Genomic DNA, 23,081 nt, shown 5'->3' with positions numbered 1-23,081 from the left:
TCACCTCAATTAAGCCACCTGTTATCACACACCCCCAATAGATGAGGAAATGGAGGAGTAAAACGACCAGAGAGGGGGGAGCATCTGGCCCAAAGTGACCAGCTTGCTCTTAACCTCCCTGCTATACTGTCCCCCGGTACTGAATTTCAGAGAGATTTGACTGGAATCATAATTCACATAAATATACCCCCATGGTGCTGGAACGACCGAGGTCTGACGCAGACTGAATAAACATTAACTGTGAGTGACTTACTAAACAAAAATACACAGGGGCATCAACAGTATACAAGACATAGTAAGAGGCTTTTTTATTTTTTTAAATAGCAACAATTTATTGAGATCTTACTCAAGCTTGCAACTCAAAATTGCAAGCACTTCACATTTTTGATATCCTTCAATCTTCACAATAACCTGCCAGGTAGGTTCTCTCACTCCCATTCCACAATGGGGAGTGAGACCGAAGGATGGGAAGGACGCTCGCTGCTCCTGAGAGGCAAAACTAGGATTCGAATCAATGTGACTGGAATCCCAGTTCTGAGCTACATACTCCCTTTGCTCCCCCTTCACGACACTGCACCACCTTCACCACTGCTATGGCTGGCAGTAACACAGAGCCTTAAAACTTGGGGTGCTTGCTTGTTCATTTGTGGAATCCGGTCTGCACAGCAACCCTGTGAAGCAGGCAAGACCGAGATCACAGAATTTTCTAAATGAGAAAGCTGAGGTGCAAATGCAAAGAACATGTACCACGTGGGCAAAGCTGAATGCCCCGCCCAGCAAGTGAGACCATCAGAAACTGAAGAGAGGAAAAGCAGGAAAGAACACAGCAAGGGTTGCATTCTGTAACTAAGCCCTAAAATGGAAAAACTGCTGTTTTGTCATTAACACGCACATTTTTATTCTCGGTTATTATACTTATAGTTTTATGTTTGGAGGGTAACTATGGGCTCCTACTGATCACATTCACAGCCCATATTTCCTCTGTGGCAGGTGACAAAGACAGTAACTATCTTCACGAATAATTCTCGTTGCCAAGCTGCCCTCAAGAGTTGGCCAAAGAGAAATGCCGAAAACAGCCATTTCCAAGGGCTGGCCTACACTCGATTTTTCTTCTCTGGCCCAGAGAAAGTCAGTCAGACTCATCTCTTACACAGCAGGTCAGCCACATTATTACATTTCATGTTCACCAGATCCATTTATAAAGGAGTGAACTGACACTCAGAAAGGTTGCATGACCTAGCCAAGATCACGCTGCTAGGAAGAAGCAGATCTGGGATGAGATTCCAGCTCTCCTGCTACTAGGCCAGTGTTCTGTCCAAAGAAGCATCAGGTCTGGGCCATTTCAGCCGTGTGGGGCTAAAGAACCTTTCTACATATAAAGACATAACAGACAGACAGGCCAACGGAGTAAAAAAAAAACCTAGAAATTCCCAGAATTTGGGCTTTGGAAAAGCCATTAAGAACCACCCAATCTACCCTTTATATAGATGGATAAACTGAGGACCAGCGAAAAGTCACACAGCTAGATGTGGCAGTTCAGGGCCAGAAGCCAGGTCTGTGCCAATCTCATCCTTCAGCTACTATGGAGAAGACAAAGCAATTAATCCACAGGATTTTTTTCTTCCTTAGCAGGACCAGGTCATGCACAAAAGTATCAAATACAGTCTCTGCCCTTGAGGAGCTTATAGTCTACCTAGAAAAACAGGCATGTGCACAGGAAAAAAGAATCAATACCAAAACATCAGTAAAGGTAGCAGCTACATCAAGAATTTAAAGGAGGCAGAGAGGAGCAGAGCTGTCTATGCTGAAAAGCTTCTTGAAGGAGGGGGTAAGGAAAGCTGGGCTTTGAAGCATGCATAGGAGTCCAACAGATAGAAAAAAATAGGTATGTCAGTCCAGGAAATAGTTTCAACTTATGAAGGAGTTTTGTGGGTGATGAAGTCAAAATTGCAAATGAAGCCCAGATCTTGGGGACTGGGAAGCCTTCAAATGCTAGGCAAATTTTTTTATTTGGGCCTATGGGTCTTCAAACTTATTCAGGAGCAGAGAACCTGGAAGCCTCTGAGCTCTTCACTGGAACTCCACAAGTGACAGATGATGCCACATTCCAGGACAGAGTTAGTGTCAGGAATCAGGCCTGTTGCTTTACATCTGCAGTATAAAACCACAACCACAACCACAAGCACACAGACCTTTGAACAAAATAAGTCCTCAAATCAGACAGGATGGGTCTTTTCCAAATAGTCCTGTGAATGGTTAGTTATGCGCCATTTGCTTCTTCCCTCGGTCTCCTGGAAGCCTGTGTCCTAGCAGACAACAAGCACAGGTGCACTGTTTTTCATAACGTATAGGACAAGAAAAACTTAAAAGGGGAGAACATTCTGGGAATTCACTTCTGTTCTTCAGATCAGGAAGAGGCAGTCTTATAATTTTAGAGGCCCAGGGCAATGCCACAAAGAGCCTCCGTTTCCCCATCTGACATGAAGGGCTTGGAGATGGGAGCATCATCTGGGACCAAACTATGGATAGATACATTTGGCCCAGTCGGTCATCTTCACATTTTCTGGGCTGTCCGGACAATGAAAGGAATGGGAGCGTGGCCCTTCCATCCAGGTTCTCAGCAGCATGGAGAGTAGTTTGGAGTGGCACCGGCTCGGCAACCACCCGCTTCTGAAAAGGCGTGAGGTCAGCATGGGATGTCGACAGGCCATTTTTGTGCAGGGTCCTGAAGTGAGCACAACACCCTGTTGCTGACACGACTGACACCCTTCAGATGCTTCTCTCCTCACCTAGGGCTCGCCGTCAGACATCTTGGACTCCCGAGGCCTCCTTGACTTCTCACCTTCAGTCTGGGAAGAAGATGAGTACCTTCGCCCCGAGGTCACCTGGCCAGGAATGGGCAGCACCCTGTGCCCAGGATGTGGGCTTCTATGAGCTGGCAGGGGCATGGAACCCTCGGAGAGTCCGTGTGTCGTGTCCCCACTACATGGGGGAGCTGGGAGGTCACCAGGAGCCGGATGTAGTAACCACCAAACACTGCCAGTAGCTGCTGGGCCATTTCCTAGAAGAGGCACAGAAGCAGAGTGAGGGCCACAGAGACACAGCTAATCCACGAGGGGAAGCCAGCCCGTCCTCACGCCCCTGGACCAGCAGTACTGCTCACAGGGAAGAACCCAGCCAGGCCCTCCCCTGGGGCCCGTGGAAGATGCCTGGTCTAGAACCCCAGCTCTGCAACTGACTCTGTGGGGATCCTGGAGCCTGTTTCCTCATTTCTGAGGTGGGTAACCGAACTGCTGATAGGTGTAATACTATGCACAAAAAAGCTATGGAGCCTCAAAGTACTGGAGAAATTAGCACTGACTTATACCAGCCAGTCACACACACACGCTTTTTCCAGTTTCCAATGTCTGTGAGACTGTAAAGTGCACGAGATCAAGGTAATACACTTGAAGAAAATCACCAGTGAATGGGGGCGGGGGGAGGAATAGCCCCATGGTGACAGCATGCTTCAATTCATACAAGGTACCTGCTGGATTTCTTTAGACAAGTGCTCCTCACTATACTAAGAGTTTGCTTATAAAAACTGGATTTATCACAAAAAGAAAAATACTGTATGATTCCACTGTATGATTCCACGAGGAACCTAGAGCAATGAATTCATAGAGAAAGAAAGTAGAATGGTGATTCCCAGCGGCTGGGAAAGGGGGAGTTCATGTTTAAGGGGTACAGAGTTTCAAGATGAGATGAAAAAGTTCTAGAGATGGAAGATGGTGATGGTTGCACAACAATGTGAAAAACTTAATGCCACTGAATCGTACACTAAAAAATGTTAAGGTGGTAAACGGTACCTTACGTGTATTTCACTGTAATGAAAAACATTAAACAGTAAAAAAGAATAAAATAAAGAATTTTTAAAATTGGATTTAACGCGTGTTCTTATGGACACATTTGGTCTCTAAGGTCTTTCCACTGGTCTGGCAGTTGGAATTCCATAGGAAATGCTTCAATTCCTTACCCGTGGCACTGAAGGCCTTTCCTGATACATACTATGTCCAGTCTGAATGTAATCAAATAAAGTGTGGGTTACAGCAGGCTATTTATGATGATAGAGTTAGTGATTAAGAATAGCCTTTCAAATCAAAAAACCAAGTGGAAATTTCAGCTCAGCCACCTTGCGACGGACCCAGAGCAAGTCACTTCACCTTGCTAGGCCCATTTCTTCATCAGTAAAAGAGGGGAAATCCTAGTTCTCTACCTGGTTAGGCTGGGGTGAGGATTAAAGGAACTAACGGATAAAAAGCCTAGTACCTAGTGCTCAATAAATGTCATCACTATCATTACCATGATTATTATTCAAAACAGCAAAAAGTCCACCTCGCTCTGTCGGATCAGTGTTATCCTTTGTGCTAGAAAATACTGAAAATTCTCCAAATAGCCTATCACTCACTAACTCAGATTGGTCTTCTTGCCCATTTACATATTACTTACATTATTTACTAAGTCAATAATGTAAGAAGCGAAGAACTGTGGCAAGAAAATTGACCTGCTAAGAATTAGTAGCCTGGCTTCTGTCCTTGGCTTTGCCACATTCTCCACTGCTCTGTGCCCTTGGGCAAGTAGTGGACTTCTTAAGAGGCTTATTTCATCCATCAGAGAAGAACAAAATAATCTCTGCTTCAGAAAGCATGCTAAAGAACTTTATGCACGATAAAAAGTTGTTAAAATGTAAGAGGTCATAACTGTTTCACCATCTTTCACAGGCACTGGTTTCCTACTGAAATACAACAGTATGGCCCATGCTGAGACTTGGGCACTGGTTGTATTTTCCCTAAGTTATAAGGGCAGCTACTTTAAAAACATGTGTGCACACACTGGGATTTGATATTCATGACAAGAAATTGTATAACCACTGGTTTGAATGAAGTTGAAAAATAATTTAAAAGACCCATCATGTTTAATAGGTATTTCCCATAAACCCAGACACACTTGCCACAATAAAGTACGTGACCTTATCAATCTGTTCTGCTCTTCAGAAAAAAAGGCAAGTGAAGACATTAATATTTATCATTTTCTCTTATAATAGTCCTATCTGCAGGTCCCCCACTCCCTAGCAGTGGGGGCAAAAGAGAAAGTCTGGGCTGGTTTGGACCTTTACTCCCCAAATCTGTTGGCCGAAAAGAAAATGCAAGTGCTCTTCTACGGCACACCATGCCTGAGGTCCCCCTCGCTGCATGTCTCCCAGACAGTGGGTCTGTCCTCAAGGCGAGAAGACGGTAGCACGAGCTGCAAACTATATCGTCAGATTTCAGGTCAAACCCCACGGACAGCTTAGGTGGCAGGACCCAGCAGAACTCTGGAGGAACTGCACTTCAACAGAGGTGCACGTAAGATTTAAATATCCAATTGCAATTTAAGTCGATAGGTAGGTAGATGATACATTGATTGATAAATAGATTAAAAAATGTTCTAAGTATTCATCCACATGTCCATGGTTAGGTAGGCTATGATCTAGCAACACACAACTATACATCTAGTGGAACTACCAAAAAGAATATCCAAGATATTAAAAAAGGGGAAATAACCCAGGAAGTAGAAAATGACTTCTCTAAACTATTTTTAAAAGTGCTGAGATGAGGGGAAAAAACATTGGAAACTAGTAACCTAGAAGATTTGTATGATCTCCACTAACTCAGTAAAGCCATGTTCCGTGGAATTAACAACTTGAGGCCCCCACACAGACTCTACACAAACACCCCATGAGAGAAGGTGGCCCCGTCTGGCCCAGGTGCCCGTTACCTCCGGCTCAGCGTCAGGAACGAGCTGGTAAAGCTCAGTCTGCGTGAGTGGTCTCTCTGTGGGATGAGGACTGCTGGGCAGGAGAGGAGCTTCCTCCAGCAGGTTCTCAGGCCCCTCCGCCATTGTCGTGGGGCTCACCCCAGTCTCCATGACAACACAGAGCTGGCTCAATCTGCTTCTCAGCAAGGACTACAAAGGAAAACGAGAGGGGGTTCAGGTAGTGTCCTAAGTTGCGTAGCATACAGGACACCAAGTCTTATCCTGAGTTGCAGACCCATGGAGGACGGAAGGACCTTCTACAGACTCAGACACTGACCTCAGGAGAATGTGGAACTGAACCACATCAGAAAGATCAGGTAATTCCCTACAAAAGTACGGTCCATAATAGCTTTTAAAGCACTTTTCCTTCCATGCTCTCATTTACTCCGCAAAGCAGCCTGAGACATGGCTATCTTTATCTATACATTGCAGATAAGCAAACTGAAGCTCAAAGGTCTTGCCCAAAGCCATACAGGAGCTAATGGGCCAGGATCAAGGCTAAACCACAACTCTGACTTCAGGACCGACTACGGCACTTCCAGGGCCCAGGAAAAGGCTGATCCCAGGGAAGGAGCCCAGGGCTCCGAGACAGGAGAGCTGGGGGGCAAACCGGGCATCGCCAACCAGCTCCGTGACCATCCCAGGGTAGTGACAGGACTTCTCAGAGCCTCAGTTTCCTCATCTGTGGAATCAGAGCAAGAGCTCCCTGATCTTCACAAATGGTAGGAAATCATTTTGAACAGTGAAAGCTGCCTAAATATGTGGTGTTTTCCTCTACCAGGATCTTTGTTGTTATTATTATTATAATAAGTAAATATATGCTCACTGTAGAAAATGTGGAAAATGCAATCAGTTAACAAGGAGATTAGTTAAAATGCAATTAGCTAGAAAGACTTAATTCCTTAGACAAAACAACCACTGATGCCACGTAAGTGAAGTGTTCTTCCTTCTAAGCAACTTTCCCTTAGACATTTTTCTAACTTTGAGGTAATGCAATCTACACAATTTGGCCTCCTTAGTTTTTTGTTTGTTTTTTTCACTTAAAGTATCTTACCTCTTGATTTGTCTTCATTTCTTGAACGTGATCAGACAGAAACTGCACACAGTTCTCCAGGTCAAAGTAGACAAACCAGAGCTGGGGAGAGAAGAAGCCATCATCACTGAGGCTCAAAGCCAGCCCAACCTTGAACTCTCTGTCCCTGGAACTTTCTTCCACCTCCTGCCTCCGCGCTGGAGGCCCACCCTTCTGAGGACCACTGGATTTATCTATCCTGGCCTCTGGCGGAAGCATGCCATTCTCCTCTCTCCCAGCGTCCCCGTCCATGAAGAAGTAAGTCTGCTTTGTATGGCTGGTAGACAATGGCTTTGTGTGCAAACCCTGTTCAAAATGGCTGCCGCCCCATCTCCCACGAGTCGCTAAGCATCTGACAGACTGCAAATCATCCTGGACATCATGTATCCGTCCGGGGATACCATCTTCATCTTCAGGGGCCAGGTGCCCTTCTGTCTGGAATCCAACATGCAAAGGAGTGAAAAAACCCTCAGAGCTGTCACCCCCACTGCCCATGGGCCAGGTCAGAGGTCATCAACTTGGGTACTCTGGGGAGAGAGGGGTGAGAAGTCCTTCCCTGACTGTTAGCTCCCCTTCCTCCACAACCTCAACCGTCCCCAGAAGCCCAGATTAAACCCAGCCGGGCCGAAATCCTCCACGTTCACACATTACATCATCTTGTCAGGTCCACACCCGCCACACGTCACAACCCAAACTCTGCAAGAAACTGAGAGCCCCTGTCTCACACCTCCCTCCACTGACGTCCCCTGGATCCGAGACCTCCAGTGACTGACCCATGAGATCCAAGGGCACATCCCTCTTGCAAACTAGTCTCTCCTGCTGTCTCATCCCCAGAGGAACATTTTAAAAATGAATTTCTTTTCTACTTTTTATCCTGAAAATTTCCTAATGTATACAAAAGTAGAGCAAATAAAGTCATTAACTTCCAGCTACCCACCATCTTCTTTCAATGATTATCACTTCATGGCGACTCTTGTTTCATCTCTACCACCATCCATTACTCTCCCCAGACACCCCCAGTCCCCACCCTACACCATCCCCAATGACTTTTTGCTTAAATCCAGATATTGTATCACCTCATCCCAAGATACTACTTTGAAACCCAAAGAACCCAATTATTTTAAAAGACGTCTCCTTTCACGAGTCATCCATCCATCCATGCCTTTAACTAATACTTGCCACGTCACCCCTATGTGTCAATCCAGAAAAAGGATTCAGAGAGAAATTCAGATTCAGAGGCTGAAAGGACTCCCAGATTCAAGGAGCTCCCAGTGTCCCATGTCACACTTGAATGGCCAGAAATCTTGTGACGCCCTTAAGTTCACCCTCTGGTGCCACGCAAGATACCCTTACACCCTACACCATTTCAGGTGTGCTAGGCTCCAAAAACATGGATCTGCACTTGTCTGTTCTCTGCTGCAGCCTCAGTACCTAGAACAGTGCCTGGCGCACACTAGGCTCTCAGGAAATGTCTATAGGATGAACAGGTCCTGTGCACAAAGAGCTTCTTCCCAGGTCCTAGCCACACACCCACCCCTCAGCTCCCACAGGACAAGGGGCAATGACTGGTGAGAGGGCAGATGTGGTACAGAGATTTAGCAATCTCACCTGGGGAGCCCTGCCACCATCAAGAGACCTGGGGCTCATCTAGCCCCAGCTGTGTCCCAGACACACTGTGTGACCTCGGACTAGTCATTTAAGATCTCCCCACTGCCCTGACCGAGCCGTGCAGACAAGGCCTTCAGGGTGTGACCTGCCTTTCCAGGGCCCTTGCATGGGTCCCTCAGTACTTGGCACACAGGATGCCCCATCTGTTTGCTGAATAGATGCTGAATGAGGAGTGAAGCTTGGATGGTCTCTGAGCAACCGTTCCAGCCCTGTGAGGTTGTAGGCTGGTTACCAGTCAGAGGGGAGCCTCTAGAAGGAACTGGAGCAGGGAGGAAGAGAAGGGCTGCCGATACTGTCTCATTAGCAGACTCTGGGAGACACTGTGAGACTGGGAGAACAGGGGCCACCTCTCCCCACCAGCCCAGCTACAAATGGGCCCTCAAGGAGAGGTCACTCTGAGACACGGTACCTGAATCACGCTCTGGCAGCCTTCCACAGTGTCTGTCACTCCCAACAGCACCCGGTGTCTCTGGAGGGCTCCGTTGGCAGCTGCCAGCCTTAGGTCTGTGTTGGTGTTGGCCTGTAAGACAAACACCAGCCCTGTGGCCAGACTTCCACGCTGCCAGAGAGCTCTTGGGCTCAGGCAAAAGCCACGTACTACCCCACCCCTTGACATCTTGGGACAACCGTTTTCTTCAAGACATATCCATTTCCTCCCCCTATAAAGTGAGACTATGAAGTTGTGAAGACAATCAATTCAGTAGTGTCAGACAGCCCTGGGATGAAGCCCAGCTCTACTACTTCCCGGCTGTGTGGCCCTGCACATGTTCTGTCCTTTCCCCGAGTCTTGCTTTCTTTAGTTGTAGAAAAAATATAAATAGTGTCCCTGCCTCCAAGGAATGTGGTGAGATTTAATTGAGACTGTGCGTGAGAAGCACTTCATCCAGGCCCTGGGACACAGTCCGGTGCCGTAAGTACCTGTGGGAGGAGGAGGAAGGTAGAGGGTAGACAGATGGGTTTGAGCACTTACTGTGTAAGTAAAGCACCTACTCTGTCTATAAGGCACCTCCTTTCCAAAGTGCCTACCACAGTGCCTGGCCCTCAGAAGGAGGCTCTGGGACTCCGTCTCCTTCTTTTCCCACCCAAGCCCCTTGATGCTGTGGATTTAGTTGACAAAGTAGATGCTCAGCAAGTCAGAGAGAAGAGAGAGGAAGAGTGTTGGGACCCAAAGTACTGATTTAGGGAAGAGACCCTCTGCCCCCACCCCTGCCCCAAGGATTTTGAGATGCAATTAGAAGGCAGCCCAGTCAAAGATAATGGTTCCCAAAAAATCAGGACACCTGCAAGGAGCTTTTGAAAATATGAGAAGGCAACTTTTGGTTGTCACAGGGATGGGATGGAAAAAGCTGGCAGTTAGGGAGAAGGACCAGGGATGCTAAATGTACTCTCATGTACCTCCCACTGAAGGCCATGTCCCACGAGAGACAATCCCACATGCAAAAGAACGGTCACCCAGCTTACCTGGACTCCAAATGCCCCACTGGGTGAGAATGCAGGTGAAAAATCTCCTTATCATTACCTGACTCGCTAACCTAACTCCATTTTACATATAAACCTAAAGTGGTTTTTTTAAAATGGGTTTAAAATATACTGAATTTTCCAGGATTGCCACTACTATGACAATCGAGGGATGATTTTGTTTTGCCTAGAATGTCCATAAGGGTAGTTCACCCTTTCAGAAACTGGTATTACCAAGAGTTCAAATCCCAACTCCGTCCCTCACTACCCTGGGCAAATTACTCACTGTCTCTCTGCCTCCATCTCCTCACCTCCAGGTTGGAGATAATAATACCCCTTCTAATAAGTGTTATAGTAAGGATGAAATGAGTTCATCCACATAGAACACTTGGAAAACTAAACACTCAATACATGTTAGGTAATGATTATCATTACTATGATAATATTGAACTGAAATCATCGTGTTTTCCACTGTATCATGTTGGCCACAAACATTTTTAGGACTATTCCCACATGCCCTGGCAACGTGCTTTACTCTGTAGGGAATGCAAAGCAGGGTCTTTCCTGCTCTAACAAACCTTCCAATTTTAAGAAAGGCTATTAATGCCCCAAACAAGGGGAAAACAAGGCAGTGTGTGCAAAATGGTGAGGCTCTCAAAGATGCTATGTAATGCAGGTAGGACAGTAACAGTCACAAGGGTCAGGAAGGGCAATCTGCATGGTCCTGAGTGACAAGGCATCCAAGGAGGAAGAAATCCTGGAGCTGAAGCAAGACCTAAGGAAGTTGTGTGACCACAGATTGGTTACTTAATCTCTCTGAGCTTCAGTTTTCCCACTGGCCAACAGAGTCAATTATTGTAACAGTTAGTAATTATTGAGCATTTACTTTATACCAGGCACGATTGTAAGTACTTTGCATGTATTAAGTCATTTAACTCTCCAAACAATGCTATGGGGAACTATAATTATTCTCCCATTTTACAGATGAGAAAACTGCGACCCTGAGAGGTTTAAGCAGTAACTTAGCCCGGGGTTGCAAAGCTAGCAAATGACAGACGTATCCTGCCTCCTTGTCAGGTTGTTGTTGGGCATAGATATCAGGCTCCAAACACAAAGCATATAGTAGGTGCTCATTAAACGATAGTCATTACTAGGAAGGAAAGGACCCTGGAGAGGTTTCTTGAATAAGCAAACAGTGATGACAAAAGTGCCACTGTGTACGTGGGGACTCCATGCTGCACCTATGGGTAAAGACACAGGTCTTGTTCATCTCTGTGCCCTGTGCCTGGCACATCGTCTGGTACTTGCAGGGGCTTCATAAATACCAGCTGAACAAGGAAGGGAGAGAGGAAAGGCGGCAGACAGCCACAGCAGGCACTCCCTGAACTCCATTACATCTGCTCCTTGAAGCATCTGCCAGGTGCCAGATATTTTGCTCCTGCTAAAGCAGAATATACTTTGCTTTTACCCCCTCCCCAAGAGAAGTTTCCTGCTGCAGGAGCAGCCAGCTCAATTTAAGTTTTATAGGCCAAGCACCAGGGCCATGAAGCTTCAACAGAGGCCAAGGCAGCATTTTTTTGTCAGCCTTATCACAAAGCCCAACAATAATCTTTTCAGAATGATTAAGCCAGAAAGTTCCTATTCGTCCCTGTGTGCACAGACACTAAATGGAACTCATGCCCCAAACCCTGGCCACATTTCCCAACATCCCACCCTCTCCTCCTGAGTCAGGCAAGAGCGGAGTGTTTGCTAAAGATCTCAAAATCCAGCTCTGTGCCAGGTGCTGGGGCAGCTTCCTAAGCACTGGGAAGACGACAGAGGTGTGGTAGGGAGGACAGAGTCCCTGCAACACACCTACGTCCTACTCCCCAAAACCTGTGTATATGGTCCATTACATGGCAAAGGGGAAGGAAGGTTGTAGGTGGAATTAAAGTTGTTAATTAGCTGGCCTTAAAGTAGGGAGATTGTCCCAGATAACCCGGCAGCCCAGTGCCTTAGAAGTGGAAGAGGGAGGCAGAAGATTCAGAGTCAAAGATGTGAGAAGGACTCGAGCCGCCACTGCTGGCTTTGAAGATGGAGGAAGGGAACACGAGCCAAGAAACGCAGGTGGCCTGCAGGAGACAGAAAAGGCAAAGACACAGATTCTCCCCAAGAGGCTGCAGAGAGGATGCAGCCCTGCTGCGTGAAACTTCTAAACTGCAGAATTGTAAGATAATAAATCTGTGTTGTTTTAAGCCACTGCGTTTATGGTCATCTGTTACGGCAGCTATGGAACACCAAGGCTGTCGGGTAGTGACTGAGGACGTGGCTTGGAATCTAAGCATCCTGGCCTTGAATTCCAGCTCTGCCATTTATTAGCAGCATGACCTTGGACTGCTCCTTGAGCCTTTTGGAGCCTGGATTCCTCCTCTGTAAAATGAGTGTGCAAGACTCTGCCCAGAGATGTATTGGGGGGGAGCAGTGGCGGTTAATGAGTTAGCATATGGAAAGCAGTTAATAGACCGACGGCATATGAAGTGCTCAGTAAGTAACGAGAGGCACACGTTGAAGCCGCAGAATGCAATTAGTGAACCACACATAAGCCAGGAGAGGCATCAATCTCCTTTGTGAAGGAGATCCGAAATCAGACGCTCAGGCTTTGAGCCCCTGCTCTGCCACGCACTGGAACGGGCCAAGTTACCTAACCCCTCTGACTACCCACGCTCTGCCTCACAGGCCGTTGCTGGGGTTACATGAGACAGAATTGTCAACAGAGCACCCGGTCAGGGCCTGCCCACCTCCCCCAACCCTCTGCCTCGGGCACCTGTGCTCTGTAACCCCCTCCTCACTCAGGGACGTGAAAGGGTTCAGTAAACTCCAAGTGCTGTACAAATGCTGGCTATCAGTGCTCTCCTCCCGCTCCCAGACTCTCTCAAAACACAGCTTGCTTCCAGAAAAGCACCCTGCAGGGATTAGATAGGACAGAGAGGATTTAATCACACATGTGATTTGATTTCTTTTAGTCACCGGGCACATGGGCAAGTGTAAATTTTCACGGTTGGAGCAATTCACTGAAGGAGGGGAAAGAGAAATATTATCTGATTAGGGACCCTCCTGCCCACAGCCCTTCTGGAGGGAACGTGACTGGGGTCTCCAGACGTCTCACCTTCCTCTGATGTCTTTCGAAGATGAGCATTAGAGTCAGGGTCAGGCTCACCGCGGCCAGGGTCACGAGCAACACGCCCACCCAGTGGTTCCCCAGGGCGAATATCTGGCTGGTAGAGTAGATGTTGGCCCACACCACCACGTAGAAAACCTGCAAGAAGCCGGGGCAAGAGCACAGTCAGGAACGCCAGGCCTCGAGGGAAGCAGCTCCACTCAAGGGAACACCCTGGGACACTTCTGACGCGTCCTTGGATTCACAGAGCTCACAGGGCCTGTAAGAGACTGATGGCGGCCTGTGAGAATGAGCCCTTGTTCCCTGCTCCTAAGTGAAGGTAGAGAAACAGGGTTAGTTACTCCAAATCCCTGCTTGCCCTGATTTTAAATAAAACAGGAAAAGGGCAGACGGCTTGGGAGGAAGAGATATCTGAGACAGAAGCCCACATGGATCCTTCAGTAGTTATGTCGCCTGGACAAGTTATAACAACTCTCTGAGCCTCAGTTTCCTTATCTGTAAAATGGGGATAATGCCTATTTCACAGGGTTGATATAACGGTGAGTAAGATTACATATGTAACAGCCTCGCACTTATTAAAAAATTAATAAAAGCCAGTTGCCATCCTTTTCCCTTCCTGAGAAGTGGGACGTGGCAGTCAGGAGTGCTATTTGACCATTTATCCATACAGAGGAGCATAAAATCACAGTGGTTAAGAGCACAGATGCTGAAACCAGACTGTCTGGGTTCAAATGCCGGCTCTGCCATACATGTATGTTTATATGTATATGTATACCTGTTTGTACACACACAAACACACATACAATTAGAGCTGAAATGGACCCATGGGTTGAACAGGTGGGGAAACCACATCCCAGATAGGAGCAAAATCTTGACCAAAGCCAGACACTAAGTCCAGAGCCTCGGGGGGGGGGGGGGCGGTCTACAGATCCCCAATCCCGAGTGCGGCCCTCAGTGAACCCTGCCTCCCATCCTTTACCTGGGCACCTCTCTGCCATACATTCCTTCTTATACCAATCCGGGTCCTTGTGTCGTGCCCTCTTCCAGGAATCAGGCCACCAGCCCCCAAGCCCCTTCCCCGCAGCAACAGGCGCCAGAGCACGATGCCCAATGCAGCAGTGCCCCAGGGGGCCACAGCAGGTCAGGGCGCGGCCACCTCCTCCTTACCACAGCAAACGCCAGCCGCATAGGCCTCGAGTTGTAGATAATGTATCTTCTCACTTGGGGCTCCAAGAGCGCGCTCTCAGCCAAGCTTCGGTACTGGTCCGCTGGGACCTGCTTGGCCACCAAGGGAAAGAGACCTATCAGCCACAGAGAACCCCACCCCACCTCCTTCCTGCCAGCAAGCGTGTCATTTCCAGTTCACGTGGTCAACAGTCATTGTCATGGGGACGGGGAATCGGCTGCACGCTGGGCAGAATGAAGAGCTCAAGGCACTGATGGCAACCACAGGGTGCAGCTTTCCGCTCAGGGAAGGTCAGGCATCACTGGGAAGGTGGGAGACCTCGAGATCCAGGAGGACATACTGCAGAGGGATCCCCGCCGCCCAAGACTCAGTACCTCACAGCAGACCCAGGACAGACTAACGGTTAAGGCACAGGCCCGGGAGTCGGCCAGCCCTGGGTCCAAACCTTGGCCCTGCCATTCACATGCTATGTGAACTGGAGAAAGTAACTCCACTCCTCTGAGCCTGTTTCCTCCTCTGTAAAATGAGGACAGTAAGAATACCCACCTGATAAGGGTGGTATGCATATGAAATAAGGTCACACATGTAGAATACTTTTCTATGCATTTTGCAGTAAGCGTACGTGTAATATGTACATACATAAGATCTGCACATCTCTGTGGGCCTTTGTTCTGCCCACCGCAGTCGGTTATATTTTACTTGGATAGATATGTGTATCTAAGGGTATGTGCACACTGGCCCAGTGTTGGTTCCACAGTGAGCACTTGATACAAAGTGCTATTATCAATACTGCGACATCAGTAACTATTAATAAAGTCCAAAGTACTGAATAAAAATTCCCATCTTCCTGCCTGTGGGGACAAAGTCCCAGAGAGCAGTTTCCAGGCTCTCAGCCTCACATGGAAAGGTGCTGGCTCCGGTAGTAGATGGCCGTCAGCTGTAACCGGTTAGCCATTGGCCACTGATATAACTGCCACGGCTGAGCTAGCAAACGCAGATTGCAGTTAGCAAGGGGTTGGTCGGTTGGCAGAAAAGCAGATGGCGGATCGCGGATCATGTGGCTTCTGCTTCCTGTGTCTCCAACCCAGCCACCACCGAGACTATAGTGGTATGAACCCCCGATCTATGGCTCCGTGGGTGTTCCTTTTTGGCCTCGCCATATCCTTTGTTCTTATGCGGGGAGCAGAACTGGAGATCCCGCATGACACCCTGCATGACACTGCTCAAACAAACATGTTGTAGCACATAAAGGCCCTGTAGAGGTGGACTGCTTAAGAAAATAGAATTTAACCATTAAAGATGCTATTTAGGAACATGTAGAACAGTATGTAAACCGTTTACTGAAGACAACTATTTAAGGAAAATGTTGCTCTGAACAAAGGCTGAAAGGAAACCTGGGAAGATAAACCAGCTGTTCTGCTGATGTGGACTAAGTACTATCAATTTGGAAAGTTTCCCTTTCATGGTGATAACATGTGGTTTTAAACAATAAAGCAATTCAGTTTTTAAAAAGGTAAACTCTAGGGGCAGCAGGATGGCTCAGTTGATTAGAGCACGTGCTCTCAGCAACAAGGTTGCCGGTTTGATTCCCGCTATGGGATGGTGGGCTGCTCCCCCTACAACTAAATTGAAAACGGCGACTGGACGTGGAGTTGAGTTGCGCCCTCCACCACTAGACTGAAGGACAACGAGCTGACGGGTCCTGGAAAAAACACACTGTTACCCAATAAAAAAAAATTTTAAAAAAGATAAACTCTCAAATCTTCAGGCTAAAATGAGAAGTGTATCTTCGCCATCCGCAATTAACCCTCCCTGGGCAGTGCAGGGAAAGGATGTGGGGGCTTCGGGGCGAGAACACCTATGGGTATTTAACAAAAACAGCAATAGCTACAATTTTTTGAACATTACTACGTGCCACACATAGTGTAAGTGTTCCGCAAGCATTATTTCCCTTCAGCGTCACAGAAACCCTGTCATAGGTATTAATACTGTCCTCACTTTACAGATGAGACTGTGGCTCAGAGAAGTTAAATCACCTGCCTAGTCACGCAGACAGTGGGCAGGACGGCTAGATGTGCTCCCAGAACTATGGCTCTATGAAGCCTGTACCCCAAACCACTATGCTCGAAGGCACTGCATTATCGGCTACTGCACACCTGGACCCTTCCTTTCCTACAACGCCCCTCCGCCTGTCGGCCCAGCAAACTCCGATTTTTCTTTCAAGAACCCAGATCAAGCGTTTGCTCCTCTGCAAATCTTTCACAAGTGCCCTCGCCTGGGAAGGTGTATCATCTTCTCCCGTGAAAAGTCTTCAATGCCGTACAGTCCTCGACTGCAGCATTTATCTCTTATTGTCTGATTTAGCCGATGCATAGCCATCTCCCCCACCGGGCTCTGTGAGTACAGACACTGGGGCCCACGCACCTCTATTGTGCTTGTGCCCAGCTAAGCGCCTGGCACAGAGTGGGCACCCAAAACACACATCTGTTAAGTGAGTCAATTGGGAAGAGAGGACAGTTCTAATACATCTTCCTTCTATCTCCTACCATGTTGAGCACATGGTAAGTGTTTAATAAATATTTCATGAATAACTGGATGAAAGGATAGATGGACAGACAAGTAGATGGATGGAAGGAAAAATGGTAAGGGCGCAATAAAATCAGCACTCACCTGAATACCCCAGGTCTGTAGCTGCTCTTCTGCAGCTCCCAGATCGAAGGAGATGGGCGCACAGGTATTGTCAATCCGGAGAACCGTGAGGACCTGGCCATTGCAGAGCTCTGAAAGCAGACCAGAAGCTCCGGCTGGCTGAGCAGGAACTGCTCCGGATGAGCCCACAGCCTGATGGCAGCACCTCCTCTGGCCACAAGCACCTCGTCATGGAGAGGACGGACAGGGTGGCTGTCCTCAAATCCCTAAAGAAGAACTAGACTTGACAGGAGAGCCCCCCAGGAGACAGAACTGAGGCCAGATCATGGAAGCTGTTAGGACACAGTGCAAGACTATGTAAGAACCCAAAAAAAGAGCTGTCCACTCACAGAATGGGAGGTAGTGAGTTCCCCATCACAAGGGATATTCAAACAGAGAGTGAACTATTAACTACATTGAGGAGATGATGTAACAAACATTTATTATTGCATTGCTTAACCAAGTAACTCTTCCATTCCCAGTGGGCTCAGAGCCTAAGAGATAACCGACTGTGTTCAGCAGAGCAATGGACCCCCAAAGATGCCCTGCCCTACTCCCCAGAACCTGTGCGCGGCAAAGGAGAATTAAGGTTGCAGATGAAATTAAAGTTGCTGATCAGCTGGAGATTATCTTGGATTGTCTGGGTGGGTCCAATGTAATTACAAGGATCCTTAAAAGTGGAAGAGGGAAACAGCAGAAGAGTTGGGAGGGATGTGACTGTGGAAGAAAGGCAGACAGCGGGATTATTGCTGGCTTTGAAGATGGAGGAAGGGTTCATGAGCCAAGGAATGTGGGCAGCCTTTGGAAGCTGGAAAAGGATAGGAAACAGATTCTCCCCTGAGCCTCGTGAAGGAATGCAGACCCCTGACACCGAGATGATTTGTGTTCAGTGAGGCCAGGATCAGACATCTAACCCACAGAACTGTGAGAGCATAAGTTTGTGTTTTGCAAGCCCCTCCGTCAGTGGTAGTTTGTTACAGCAACTATAGAAAACTCGTATACTGACTTACTGGTAACCCCTCCCAGGGTATCTGCAACCCAGTCAACATTTTTAATGCAAAAGTGAATTAGGTGTTACCTCAGAAAACACACCACATCAATCCAGGCTGATCACAACAGCTATCAAAACTCTTATCCTGCGAGGGTGCGATGAAGTCAGACTGTGAGCCTGAGGCCAGCTGGCCTGAGAGCTCCGGGCTAAAATTCCCTGGAGCCTGGCCCAGGGAGGAGCCGTGGCAGAATGAAGCCAAACCCACCTTCAGTCCTGAGTGGAAAGACTCTGGACAAAAGCATAAGCTAGCTAGTCTGGGATTCAAACTGTAACTCCGCCCCTCACTAACAGAGTAACCTTGAAGAAGCAATCTAAATCCTTGGCCAGCGCCTTAGAGGAGGGTCACATCCACTGCAGAGGAAGCGCTTGGCACAAAATGGGTGCTGAACAGCTGACCACTATTGTCGTAACTGAAAAGCAAGTGTGTCAGAACTCAAAAGTTACAGTAGCGCAACACTGATCTAGTTGTGTTTGTCTTTACCCTCCCACATGGTGTTCCAAGAAGGAGCTAAAGTGACTTCCTAAAAATATGAAAAAAATAAAATTATAAAATTAGATTTAAAAGTAGGCAAATGAGGGAAACAACACAAAAAGAAAACAGAAGCAGAAATAAAACAAAATAAGAATAACTTCCAGGAATTGAGCTCTCACTAAGCACCAGTACGGGGCTTGGGCTTTAAGTCATGATTTTATTTAATCCTCCAAGAGCCCTAAGAGGTGGGTGCCAGACACATCATAGAAAAGGAAACAAGCCTCTGAAAGGTTAACAAACGTGCCCAATGTTACCAGGGGAAATGAAAGCAAGAAAGAGAAGAAGGAGAAAAGACAGTGACTGCTCTCAGTGTAGGCTATCATGCAGGGTGGGGCCCAGACTAGCTCTCCATCTCACACACTAAATGGTAAACCCATGTAGGTTTGGACTCCAGGCATGGAGCATGTGACACACACCGCCCCCCAAGCCGGCTCTTTGCACACTGAGCAAAGTGTTTGCCCAAGCAATGCAAAGGTTCTCCAGTGTCTTTGTTTGCCTTCCAGACCATGAGTTCCTGGATTCCTGGCAATCACCTCTCTCATCTGTTCTCTCAGTGAGAATAGCAAGTCCTCCACTTAGACATACTTGTTTTTACACCTAGATTAGGAAAAAAGATCTGAAAAGCTATCAAAGAGTATGAGAGAGAGAGAGGGGGGGAGAGAAAGAGAAAGTGTGTGTGTGTGTGTGTGTGTGTGTGTGTGTGTGTGTGTAGGTGGGAGCAATTTCCTGCAAAGGAGTAAGAACTGGCTTGCCAAAAATCAATGGAGCAATGTCTTCAAAGTTCTGAAGAAAAGTTATTTCATTCCATTTCATTCTACTGTGTGTGTGTGAGTGTGTGCACGCACGCACGTGCGCGCACTTGCTTTCCTAATAGCAGTAGTAATAAAAGAAATCCTAAATAGTTGAGTAATCAGCCACATTTCTATGGATCCCACACTTGAGAATGCTGTCTCCTCTTGCCTATTCCCAGCCATTCATTCATTCATTCAACAAAATACTTATTGAGCATCTACTATGGCCCAAGCTCTGTGTAGGTACTGCACTGTCATAGATGCCATGGGGAGAAGACGGAATATATCAGAGGGTCCCGACTTAGACTGGGCCATCAGGAGAGGATTCGCATGGAAGGGATATCTGAACTGAATGCTGAAGATGAATGGAAATTACACATGGGAAAGGAGGCAGGAAAAGCACCTAACAGGCAGAAGGAAAGACAGCAGATGCAAAGGCCCTAAAGCAGGACAGCATGGCCGGAACCAACAGTGGCAGGAGTCGTCATTAAGACAGGCCATGCAAGCTGGTGAATGATAGATTTTTGTGCTAAGCCCAATGGGAAACACTGAAGCAGAAAGTAAAACTGTTGCTTGTGAATTTAAAAAAGATCCCTCTGGATGCTATGTAGAGAATGGATGGAAGAGGTAAGGAGAAGAGATCAGCTAGGAAGCTACAGCAGGGATCAAAGCAGAGGGTAATGGTGGCTTAATTTAAGGAGGTGGAGACAGACAGAACAGGTAGAAATGACAGAAAATGGGTTGGAAACAAATCCCAAAATGCACACCCTTAGCTAAAAGCACTTCTGTGCCCATGCACTCTCCTCCCTCATACTATGTGAGTTCAGCTCAGTACCTGGGGTGGGAGACGGGGTATAGCCAGGAAAGGAATTCAGGGCCATGACCTTACCTTGCCCCCAGCCAGGAGGGCTCCTCACAGGCAGGGCGTTCCAACCCGGGGAGGAGGTAGACAAGGGGCCGGCCGCCCCACCTGGGTCCATCTGCGGTTCACAAGCCATAGCAGAGCCAGCGAGGTGTCTACTTCCCCTTCTCGGGGCTGTGGTTCATTCTGGGGCACCCAGATCAGTTGCACTTCCCTTCGGAAAACAGCAAAGAAAGAACTTCAGGCCTAGGCCTGACAGGTTGGGCTCCTTGGCTTCTCCCAGGCCAGTCATCACCGGGCCTGGGAGAACCACCCAGTCTTTCTACTGACTTTGGTCTTTCTGGTCATGCTAAGGAACATTCTCAGAAGGAGTGAGAAGGAACTAAAACCCTCCCAGACCTCAAATGAAAACTTCCCTTCTGGTCTTGGGTCTTCTCCAGCTCAGACACATCCAGGGACCCAAAGCACCCAGGAGCTAGCCAGGCCCCACTCCAGGCATGTGAAATTTCCATTCCCTTACTAAGGGCAGGACAGCTACATTCATCACGGGGAGACTTGTTTATACAAAGGATCTCAGGTGGCTTCCCAGAAGACATTGCAAAATACAAATGAAAGAAATCAGGATGGTAGGAAAGATAGTTTAAAAATTAAAATAAAAGTGATAACCATGGAGAATAAAAACACCCAGGCAATCAGCGTCCCAAGCAGAAGTGGTAGAGGTTTATAGATTCCAGGGTCAGATTAACTGGTTTAATCTGAAGAACACAGATTCCAGGGTTAGATTAACTGGTTTAAAAATCAGTTGTACAACCTATTAGTTATGTAAACTTGGACAAGTGGTTTAACTTCAAAGAGCTGCAACTTTCCTATATTTAAATAGTGGTACCTTGCCCCCAGGGTTGCTGCACAAAGAATCGACATGATGGTACACATAAAAGACAGACAGCAGCATCTGGAACAAAGGACACATGCCATAAAAACTATCTCTGTTTGTTGCTGTTTTGAGATTTGACACAGTTGCTGTACATGAGCCAAGACTTTGGTTTTGAGCTTCCCGGTAGCCAAAGCTAAAATGGAAATACTGTCAGTTAAATAGTTCCTGTTATCCATAAGGAGAAAAAGAAAACCCAGGGCGAGGGGAGCAATGCACACTCCTGGCACTTAGCTCTAAAAGACCTTGGAAATGCTTTCAAAGCCTTGGGAGCTGGGTCAGTGACAGCACAGCGGGATGACCCTTAGCCACTTTGTCAACAAGAGCAGAAATGCCTCTTGTGGATATTTCTTTGATGCCAAAACAGAGTTTCCGGTGCCATACACTCCGGCTAGAACCTGCACACTTTATCTGTGATGTGTCCATCTGGAGCCTGAGAATCAGCCCTCACAAGGAAAATCATGCCTAGGTCCCTGGGATGATAAATCAGTCCTGCAAAAAAAAAAAAAAAAAAAAAAAAAAACCACTAAAATCATCTTCTGCTGCCATGGTTCTCGATGCTGATGAAGAAGACAGAAGTGTACAGTCGGCACACACCTGCTTGAGTCCAAGCTGGCCTGAGGACTGACTGCCACTGCTCAGGTCCCCCAAAGAGGGAAACCTGACTCCCTCACCACCTTCCACTTCTCTCAGCCCTTTAAAAAGGACATTATTTGGGCATTATTGGGCAAAAAGGACATATAAAATGGGCATTATTTCTGATGCCCAGTGCAAAATGAAAATGTGGAGCCCCTTGTCCAAAAATGAAGAATCTCAAGATGGTAACAAAAGCCTTAAACCAAGTAGGGGGGGGGGGCCTAAATGGAAGGCTCTGTGTAACTGAACAGACTGCATGTGCCTGAGCTGGTCCTGACTTTATGTAACAGAAGATCACTTGGAAGCCCCGTCCACCAACCGAGAATATACAAAAATGAGTCTTTCACTGACAAGTATCACAAACCTGTCCTCTATCAGGCTTTGAGGCGAGAAAGCAGCAAAATGTTAGGAAAAGAGCGAGGACTTTAATACCAAAGAGCCTGGACTGGAATACCCGCTAAGCCACTGCCATGTGCTGTGACATTCACTATCAAGGTATTTAACTCCCTGAGCCTTGCTGTCCTCTTCTGTAAAATGGGTTCAGGGAGGCTTACTTGGCATAGCTGCTATGGGGATAATAGAAGGAAATATAAGTATGACATTGAGCACCCTGCTCACCAACCAGGTCCCTTTCCTCACAGGTTTTTCTCATTTCACAGAACAGAAAATTGAAGGTCAATGGTGTGAAAGGAACTGCCCAATGTAGGGTGGCCAGAAGCTGTCAAGCCAGGGGGTAAATCCAGGCCATCTGGCTCCAGAGTCCAAGTCTATCATAACTCCCATGCCCTTGAGCCTGGGGACCCAGGTCTGGCTGTCTCTGAGCCTGTTCCTTACTCCACCTTTAAAAAGAAAAAGACAGAGAGAGAGGGGCGCAGGTCAAGGGAGACACTTCCCAGGTGTGATCTAGCAACAAATTCCAGTCAGCACCTGAGACGCTGCGCTCTGGGAGGGGCTCCGGAGGGCAGGGACCATCTCCCCCTCACCTAGCCCAACGCCTGGCCCACAGCAGGCACTCCCAAATATTGCTGAGCATTTACCAGTCAATGGTATCACCCCTTACTTCCTTCATCTTATCTTGTAACCCCCCACCCCCACCCCCCCCCACCCCAGGCATGAAAGCAACCACCACCCAAGGATGTCTGCCCTGTACTTGGCAATCACTGAAGCCCTTTCCTGCCTCATCCAATCACTTCCTAGGTCCACCAGGAAAATAT

General features: G+C 47.5%; 1 protein-coding gene across 5 annotated transcripts in view; it reads right to left on the bottom strand.

Annotated features, from left to right (window-relative positions):
- Window positions 1-252: 252 nt before the first annotated feature.
- The window catches only part of TMEM268 (transmembrane protein 268), a 28,598-nt gene continuing 5,769 nt past the window's right edge, over window positions 253-23,081 (bottom strand). For all 5 annotated transcript variants that reach the window (XM_033122878.1, XM_033122879.1, XM_033122874.1 and 2 more), the window contains 8 exons: window positions 20,328-20,514; window positions 17,047-17,156; window positions 14,358-14,465; window positions 13,179-13,328; window positions 8,985-9,095; window positions 6,890-6,970; window positions 5,797-5,985; window positions 253-3,061 (listed from right to left, as the gene is read on the bottom strand). In XM_033122878.1, the coding sequence (XP_032978769.1) occupies window positions 2,882-3,061; window positions 5,797-5,985; window positions 6,890-6,970; window positions 8,985-9,095; window positions 13,179-13,328; window positions 14,358-14,465; window positions 17,047-17,156; window positions 20,328-20,436 (1,038 nt within the window). In that variant the 5' untranslated portion in view covers window positions 20,437-20,514 and the 3' untranslated portion in view covers window positions 253-2,881. The remainder of the gene's footprint in view (window positions 3,062-5,796; window positions 5,986-6,889; window positions 6,971-8,984; window positions 9,096-13,178; window positions 13,329-14,357; window positions 14,466-17,046; window positions 17,157-20,327; window positions 20,515-23,081) is intronic.

This window comes from Rhinolophus ferrumequinum, chromosome 12 (assembly GCF_004115265.2).
Source record: "Rhinolophus ferrumequinum isolate MPI-CBG mRhiFer1 chromosome 12, mRhiFer1_v1.p, whole genome shotgun sequence".
Lineage (NCBI taxonomy): Eukaryota > Metazoa > Chordata > Mammalia > Chiroptera > Rhinolophidae > Rhinolophus > Rhinolophus ferrumequinum.
This window is presented reverse-complemented; position numbering and strand designations above follow the sequence as displayed.